At 46.1% G+C, this 9235-nt stretch overlaps 1 protein-coding gene across 1 annotated transcript in view; it reads right to left on the reverse strand.

Moving 5' to 3' along the window:
* Positions 1–8602, reverse strand: part of MRPL19 (mitochondrial ribosomal protein L19) — a 12680-nt gene extending 4078 nt beyond the window's left edge. The window contains exons 1-3 of the mRNA XM_015407203.1: positions 8485–8602; positions 5170–5304; positions 3534–3715 (exon numbers count right to left, since the gene is read on the reverse strand). Of these exons, the coding sequence (XP_015262689.1) occupies positions 3534–3715; positions 5170–5304; positions 8485–8530 (363 nt within the window). The 5' untranslated portion in view covers positions 8531–8602. The remainder of the gene's footprint in view (positions 1–3533; positions 3716–5169; positions 5305–8484) is intronic.
* Between the last annotated feature and the right edge of the window lie 633 nt (positions 8603–9235).

A 9235-nucleotide genomic window follows, 5' to 3' on the forward strand; every position in this document is an offset into this window, starting at 1 on the left:
AAGCCAGTCGAATCCGACTCTAGGGTTGCGGTGCTCATCTCCGTTTCAAAGCCGAAGAGCCAGCGCTGTCCGAAGACGTTTCCGTGGTCATGTGGCCGGCATGACTAAACACCAAGGCGCACGGAACGCTGTTACCTTCCCACCGAAGTGGTCCCTATTTATCTACTTGCAATTTCTTGCTTTCGAACTGCTAGGTTGGCAGGAGCTGGAACTAGAGACGGGAGCTCACTCCATCATGCGGCACACTCGGGTCTCGAACTGCTGAACTACCAACCTTCCACAGCCTGCAGTTCAGCGTCTTAACCTCTTGAGCCACCGCAGCTCCTAACTCTCATTTTACTCGCTGGTAAATTCCTATTTCTTCTGGGTTTCTTCCCTGTTCTGCAGTTGCTTTCCCCCCCTCTAGTGGTCGGTTCGATATCAGTACAGGTTTATTTCCAGCATAAAAACCTGCAGTTTAAAGCTGTTTCTGCACCCGATGTTTCCTCTGTTTTCTGTCCACTTCTTTCACCTTTTATATTTGGTTCTGGCATTTCCTCCCACTTCCACCTCACATGTGCGTCGGCTATTACTGCTGCTACCGCATTCCTTTTCGCCCATTCCGCTTTCAGTTCGCTGTATCACAGGCTTTTTTGGATCGATTTTTTTTTTTTTGCCGTGGGCCTTTCTCTTGCTCCACTTCCAAGTCCAGGGTACGTCTGGTCAGTGTTCCCTCTAAGCTGAGTGAGTGTGGGCTAGCTCACAGTTTTTTAGCCTCCGGCTCACACCTTTTAGTCTTCGCTCAGGAAGGGATGGCTCCAGAGCAAACTGATTTCTGCAGCAGCCAAATTGCTCGCTCGCAACTTTAATGCCAGTCGCTCACCAAGTGGAACTTTTGCTCACAAGACTCCACAGCTTAGAGGGAGCATTGCTGATGCAGACATTATCCCGCGGATACTGCATCACCACCCAGTTCCTGCCCCTCTTCCTTTTTTTTTTTTAAAATCATCGACTCCGATGGGAAGAAGACTTAAATCAGAAACGGGGAAACGCAGACTGGGAATCAATCTGGGCCTCACCAGTGAATACATCTGCTATTTACAACTTACGTCCAATGCTCTCTAAGCTGTGGAGTCTTGTGAGCAAAAAAAATTATTTTGTGAGCTACTGGCATTAAAGTTGTGAGCGAGCGATTTGGCTACTGCGTGAATCAGTCTGCTCTGGAGCCATCCCTTCCTGAGCTAAGACCGGGGAAACGCAGACTGGGAATCAATCTGGGCCTCACCAGTGAATACATCTGCTATTTACAACTTACGTCCAATGCTCTCTAAGCTGTGGAGTCTTGTGAGCAAAAAAAATTATTTTGTGAGCTACTGGCATTAAAGTTGTGAGCGAGCGATTTGGCTACTGCGTGAATCAGTCTGCTCTGGAGCCATCCTTCCTTCTACCATGCCCCCCCCCCAGCCTGCCATGCCCTGAGAAGCCTGGCGGCGAGCCGAAGGGGGTGGACTTCTCTGCCACAGCTCCCTCCTTTCCCCTGCCTGCCTGCCTGCCACTCCAAGCGCGGCATGCCTGAGTAGCCGCTCGGCCAATTTCCTCCCCCCCGCCTCATCGGTAGAAAGAAAATGTAACTACGGAATCCAAAGAAAAGGGAGGGTACTGCAGAATGACATGAGATGTTAAGAGAGAGGGAGAGACCAGGATGGGAATCCTAAAGCTTTGAAAATGGGTCTTGATGTCATGCCTTTGTGAACAAAGAATGGGGGGGGGAGAGATTATTGACAGCAGACAACCCCCTGGTCCTTGGCAATATGGGAAAATGGGGATTTCTGGCTGCTTGTAAATTGCAGGGAAAGGTCTTGTCAGTTTCAAGAGGGGGGGGGTATGCCCCTTTTGCCTGTTAAGCAGAAACCACAATAAATAAACCGGAGGGGGGGAAACGGTGCAGAGGGCACCCATGCAAATCCAAACTCAAGCTTTAAGGCTTGACTGCTCAGAATCTCTGGAGTTAAGCGTCAGTGCAGAAAGGGCCTCTATCTATAGGGGGATATGCTAAAAGTAAACCAAATAGATCACTAAAAAGGTAAAGGTTTCCCTTGCTCGAAAGCCAGTCGAATCCGACTCTAGGGGGCGGTGCTCATCTCCATTTCCAAGCCGAAGAGCCAGCGCTGTCCAAAGACTTCTCCGTGGTCATGTGGCCGGCATGACTAAACGCCGAGGCGCACGGAACGCTGTTCCCTTCCCACTGAAGTGGTACCTATTTATCCACTTGCAATTTCTTGCTTTCGAACTGCTAGGTTGGCAGGAGCCGGGGCCAGAGACGGGAGCTCACTCCGTCACGCGGCGCTACGGTCTTAACCTCTGAGCCACCGCGGCTCAAACAGATCACTAGAAGGAGCAAAACACCAGTGGAACAGACCCCCCCTCCCGCAAAGAAACAGGAACTTACTGGCGAGTAAAATCAGAGTGCAGAAAAGCCCAACGAAGGCAGAGATTTGGGGGGAGGGTGGTGTTTGTTATTGTATTTTTGGCTTTACTTGGAAACGTTTTTAACTATTATTGTATGCTGCCTTGAGGAGCTGCGGTGGCTCGAGTGGTTAAGACGCTGAACTGCAGGCTGTGGGAGGTTGGTAGTTCGGCAGTTCGAGAACCGAGTGCCGAGTGCCACGTGACAGAGTGAGCTCCCGTCTCTGGCCCCAGCGCCTGCCAACCTAGCAGTTCGCAAGCAAGAAATTGCAAGTAGATAAATAGGTACTGCTTCGGTGGGAAGGTAACAGCGTTCCGTGCGCCTCGGCATCTAGTCATGCTAGTCACATGACCATGGAAACGTCTTTGGACAGCGCTGCCTCTTCGGCTTAGAAATGGAGATGACAACCAGGCCCTCTCGTCGACTGGCTTTCGAGCGAGGGAACCTTTACCTTTACCTTTAAGCTGCCTTGAACCACAAGGAAAGGCAAGATATAAATGTTATTAATAAATAAATACAAGTTTTCCTTTGGAAGCTTGCTTGGCAGTGGCCGTCGATAACAAGGATGCATTTTAATCTGCTACTAGGAAGAGACGCTGATGGGGCTAGTCATCTGCAACAGACAGTGTCGCCCATTAGCACCCCCTGAACCGGCAGCCATCTCGAAACCTCTCCAGGGGGCCTGCTGATAGCACAACTCCGAAAGCAAAGAAGAAGAAGAAGAAGAAGAGATTGGATTTATACCCTGCCCTTCACTTGGAGTCTCAGAGCGGCTTACAAACTCCTTTCCCTTCCCCTCCCCACAACAGACACCCTGTGAGGTGGGTGGGGCTGAGAGAGCTCTTGACAGAAACTGCTCTTTTTCAAGGACAGCTGTGCCAGAGCTTGCGACTGACCCAAGGTCACATCAGCAGGTGCAAGTGGAGGAGTGGGGAATCAAACCCGGTTCTCCCAGATTAGAGTCCGTGCACTTAACCACTACACCAAAAGGCCCCGCGCGCAGAACCAGAGCCGTGCCACCGTTTCATGCTGTTGCAAAATGACTTTGTAGCACACACACATTTACGAAGGGCTGGCTTCCGCTTACCTTGTTGACAGGAACCTCTTCATTCGCCGCAAGGGGTACAGGCGCCATGTTCACGTCAAATGTGCTGTATTCAGGAAGGGCATCTCGTAAATACGTCAGGTTCTCATCCAATCTCTTCTCCAGCTTCAGAACCTTGATCTCTTGGATCAGAGGGTTGTATATCTCGAAGCAGATTTCAACTCCTAGAATGGAAAAAGACACGTCTTTAGTCTGGTTTGATTTGCACAGGGATGCGCCAGTCTCTGAGAAGTAAGGACCCTCGTAGGGTCCAAGTTTGGTTTGTGTAAAAATACGACTTTTGGAATCACACAGCTGCAAGAAGAATGAATTAATTGAGAGCCAGGGTGGTGTGGTGGTTAAGAGTGGTAGACTATAATATGGGGAACCGGGTTTGATTCCCAGCCCCTCCTCCACATGAAGTCTGCTGGGCGATTTTGGGCCAGTCACAGTTCTCTCAGAACTGTCTCAGCCCCCCCTGCCTTGCAAGGTGACTTCTGTGAGGGGGAAGGAAGGAAAGGCAACTGTAAGCGGCTTTGAGACTCCTTAGGGTAAAGAAAAGCAGGGTATAGAAAACTGAGTCAGAAATAAAAATCAGAGCTGCACATCGAGATCTCTCTGGATATCAGCCTAACCCTTCTTGAGACTGGGTCAGCTATACAATGCATCCCTTCAGCAAAACTTATGATACCAACATGCACAGTCATATTAAACGCAGCTCCCAGCAACATTTAGATTCCTCACTTGCATCCGAATAGCTCGATTATACTACAATAAGGGTCATAACTAGAAATAAATGCATGTATGTAAAGTACTGTCAAGTTGCAGCCAACTTATGGGGACCCCTCGTGGGGCTTTCAAGGCAAGAGACGTCCAGAGGTGGTTTGCCATGGCCTGCCTCTGCGTAGTGACCCTCGGTGGTCTCCCATCCAAACAGTGACCAGGGCCGATCCTACTCAGCTTCTGAGATGAGCTGAGATCGGGCCAACCTGCACCATCCAGCTCAGGGCACTGGAAATAAGTGCTGGAATTTATTTCCACCACAACTGCATACACACGAACACACGGATCTGCCTTATAGTGAATCAGACTCTTGGTCCATCAAGGTATTGTCTACTCAGACTGTCAGTGGCTCTCCAGAGTCTCAGGACGAGGCCTTCCTAGGGCCCAATATGTTTTAAACGGGGGAGGCTAGAACCCGGAAACTTCGGTGTGCCGAGCAGATGCTCTGCCACTGAGCCACGGCCCCTCCCCAATATTGCTCCCCGAGCGCAGGCTGAGTCAACGTTTGCTTCCAGCAGCTCCACCCAGTTTGGTGTAGTGGTTAAGTGCGCAGACTCTAATCTGGGAGAACCGGGTTTGATTCCCCACCCCTCCACTTGCACCTGGCTGGACGACCTTGGGCAAGCCGTAGTTCTGGCAAGAGCTGTCCTTGAAAGGGCAGTCCTCGAGAGAGCTCTCTCAGCCCCACCTACCTCGCAGGGTGTCTGTTGTGGGGAAGGGAAGGGAAAGGAGTCTGTACGCTGCTCTGAGACTCTGAGTGAAGGGCGGGGTATAAATCCAATCTCCTCCTCCTCCTCCACCCATCTTGAGGCCGAATGCCGCCTCTTTCAAGGGACGCATTCAGACGTGCACCTACCCTGCCCCTCTATTATGTTCCGAAGTTTGAAGGTGGCTCCGAGCCCCTTTCCGGAGTACTGGATGCAGATGCCTACAAACGTGTTCTTCTTTCCATGGGCGTAAGGGTCTGCTGCCGTCACGGAGAGGATGCTCCCTGCCGGAAAAGAAAGAACAGCTATTTTTAATGCCAGCATCGCTGCCAGTCAACAATAACACTACAATATACGATATAAAGCTTAGCAGTACATACAAAGTAATACAGTTACTAGTTACAGACAAACGACGGAGTTCTAGTACACTATCCGTTTGCGTGTCCTTCATGAGGTTTGTCATTCTGTAAATATTTCTTCATTAGCATGAAGTGCTGCAAGCCTATTTCAAAATGCTAGTTCTTATACAAATTTTGATGTACGCTACCGCACTTAGATTCTGGTGACTGGGGAGCTCCTATAGCAAGCTCTAATGTGACTGGGTCTACAGCATATAATAATTGGCTAAGCTTCCCTCAGTCAGACATTACTTTGTATGTACTGCTAAGCTTTATATGATATATCGTAGTGTTATTGTAATCTTGTTAATAATTGAATTCGAAACATTGCATATAAAAACTAACAGATATTGTTAAATTGTACACGGTGATCTAATGTTTTACTGAAATGCATATGGGGCATAAAGGGGCAGAGCTATGATTTCAGGACAGATGGTGCCTATGGATTTTCTCCCTTTGAGGAAATGTGTGAAAGCTTTGTTTGCTCTAAAACTAGAAACTGTTTATAACAGCAACTGCTGTTTGTTTAGTGACACAGATACCATAATGTGTCTGTAACGATTCCTTGTTTTTTTTTGTGTGTGTCTCTTTAAAAGTTTGGTTGCATGGCTGTAGTAGATAGAGTGGTTGAGAGAGGCAAGTGTGGTATGATTGGTGGTTGACAGAGGGGGAGTTGAGGTAGTTCAGTGAGACAGAGAAACAGAAAGGAAAGCTGAGTGTATAGGAAAAAGTAAATGAAAGTTTAAATGAAGACAAGTTATAGGAAAGGCTGTATGTCCTGATAAACTGGAGAGAAACAGTGAACATATATGACCTTGAGTTAAACAAGTGTTACAAAGTTACCTGAAAGATCCCTGTCAGTGAGGGATAAGATTGTGTGATACCAAAGCAATTGTTCATCATTTATACATTACTAGTTACATTGTACAACCCTCTTATTTAGTAGTTATTTCAATAAATCATCTTTCCTCCAAGTTTATACCAGCTCTGAATGAAATACTTCCGAGGACCACATAGATCCCTGTAAGCCTTGAACTTGGTCTACCAAATAAAGAAGAGCAATAGTAAAAGCATAAAGGTTTGGAAATCCTTAAAATTTCTTGGTGGCAGCCTTATATACCCAGTAAAACCAAATAAAGAACACTTTTAAAGTGAAACTAGTCCTCCCCAATAAGGAGGACATCACAGTGTCGCTTACCCCACTCAGGTGTTCGTGGTCTATTGCTGCTAATACAGTTTTATTATTCGCGCTGATATTTCATTTGTTTTGCTTTTCTGCAAAAGCATTATCCTATACATTTTTAATTATCAAGATGCATTTTAATACATTCACATTAATCAAGCCCATGAACATTCCCTGCAGCACTTTAGCCAGTAATTTTCCACGCTAACCCTCAACATAGTTGGATATTGGTACACAGCTCTGTATCACACCAAAAACAGTGTGTGTGTGTGGGGGGGAACCCAACCCAAAAATTGAATACCACGAAGGTTGAGCAAAAACAATATAAAAATGAATCAAAGAAAACAAATCAATCTATTATACAGTGCACTTAAAATACAAATTTTAAAACGTAGGCCTTGAATTTAGCCTTTAGACTGAAAGCCACTGTACTGAGTAGTCCTCACCAATGTTCCCTCTAAGCTATGGAGTCCTGTGAGCAAAAATTCTACTTTGTGAGCTACTGGCCTTAAAGTTGTGAGCAAGTGATTTGGCTACTTCATAAATTAGTTTGCTCAGGAGCACTGTACTGAGTGGTCCTCGCTACCCAATATATAGTACAGATAGGGTCGTCAAGTCCCCTCAGCCACCAGTGGGGGTAGGGGATCCCAGTTCCAGGCTGGGAAACTCCTGGAGATTTGGGGGTGGAGCCTGGGGAGGTCAGGGACCTCAGTGGGGTTCGATGCCACAGAGCCCACCCTCCAAAGCAGCCATTTTCTCCAGGGAAGCTGATCTCTGTAGTCTGGAGATGAGCTGTAATTCCAGGGGATCCCCAGGCCCCACCTCGAGGCTGGCCTCCCTAAGTACAGATGAGTTTCTCAAAGCTGATGATACACAAGCAAGACCACATTAAACCTGACTCAATGAGTATCTCAGAGCTGATAGTCCACAAGCAAAGCCACAGGAAACAAGACCAAACGTGTGTTGGCCTTCTTCAGAGGCCAGAAATACATACATACAAACCAAGAACAAGTGTTGAGGCAATTAGCCAGAGCAGCTCTTAACTGTTTCCTGAGACGTGAAAAATGAAAATAGAAAGCATTTTTTAAAATAGAACAGAAAATGCCAAAATTAATTTAAAATAAAAATCGAAAAATACTTGCTAGGAAGAAATATAAATAATCACTCGCGTGCACATTTTATTGTGTGTGGCCAAATGGTGACATTATAAAAGATCATGGATCTTGTCCAACGATTTTCATGCTCACGCATAAAAAAAATGTAAGATTGTAAAGCCAGTTTGGTGTAGTGGTTAAGAGTGCAGACTTTAATGTGGGAGAACCGGGTTTGATTCCCCACTCCGCCACATGCAGCTGCTGGTGTGACCTTGGGTCAGTCATAAGTTCTTTCAGAGCTGTTCTCTCAAGGGCCGTTCTCAAGAGACCTCTCTCAGCCCCACCTACCTCAGAGTCACAGGATGTCTGTTGTAAGAAGGGGGAGGAAAAGGGATTGTAAGCCGCTCCGAGACTCCTTCGGGTAGTGAAAGGCAGGGTATAAACCCAATCTCCTCTTCTTCTAAACTGTATACTGAGGATTACGAAGTCTGATGGCTTTCACCCTAAAGACTAAATTCAAGGCCTATGTTTTAAAATTTGTATTTCAAGTGTATTGTGTAATAAACTGATTTATTTGCTTTCATTTTTATATTGTCTTTGCTCAACATTCTCGGCACCTAGCACAGTTATTTATTATGTTTGATATCTAGAATGACAGGTGATCCAACCACTGTTTGTTAACGTCCCTTAAACTGAATGCACAATGCCACATTTAGGAATTTTCAGCACAATCTTTTCCGGTACCCAACATCACCATTATGCTGTTTGTGTTCTAGACCTCTTACTGACCCACGTAGAACTCTGGGATGTTCAGTACTTTTCTCCTCTGGATCATATCTCTTCTTTCAAGGTAGAACAATAACGGATTTTTTCTTCCTCGGCGAGGAATGAATTCAGAACCCAAGAATCTGTCAGATACATTACATTAAAGCAATTAAGACATGGTGCCTTGTCATTCTGTGTCTCAGAAAGCATCCGCATAGTTTATTTAGAAAAATGACTGAGCCACCTGTCCAGGGAACCTGCCTGCCCAAGGCATCGTAGAAAATAAACACAATAAGAGTTGATTAAAATTTGACATTAAAAAACCAGCCAGAGCATAAAAACACTCAATGGCTTAAAATTCATTTCTGAAGAATTCTCGGGCTAAAAAAGACACTATAAAAACTAAGTGAAAAGAAAACTCCTTAATTAAAAGCCAGGGTAAACAGGAACGCAAAGCACCAGGCAAACCTCAAGGAGGAGGAGGAGGAAGAGAAGAAGAAGGAGGAGGAGGAAGAGATTGGATTTATACCCTGCCCTTCACTACCCAAAGGTGTCTCAGAGTGGCTTACAAACTCCTTTCCCTTCCCCTCCCCACAACAGACACCCTGTGAGGTAGGTAGAGATGTAAAATTTCTGGAAAGTTTCGGAAAAATTGAAAAAAATGCTACATTAGCATTTCTCTTGTCTTTTCTAGATTGAAAGTCATTCTGTTACTTTAGGAACATAAAATATGACTATGGACATTTTTACTTCGCATGAAATTATCACAACTAGC

Source organism: Gekko japonicus, unplaced genomic scaffold (assembly GCF_001447785.1).
Source record: "Gekko japonicus isolate JY-2015 unplaced genomic scaffold, Gekko_japonicus_V1.1 scaffold5680, whole genome shotgun sequence".
Classification (NCBI taxonomy): domain Eukaryota; kingdom Metazoa; phylum Chordata; class Lepidosauria; order Squamata; family Gekkonidae; genus Gekko; species Gekko japonicus.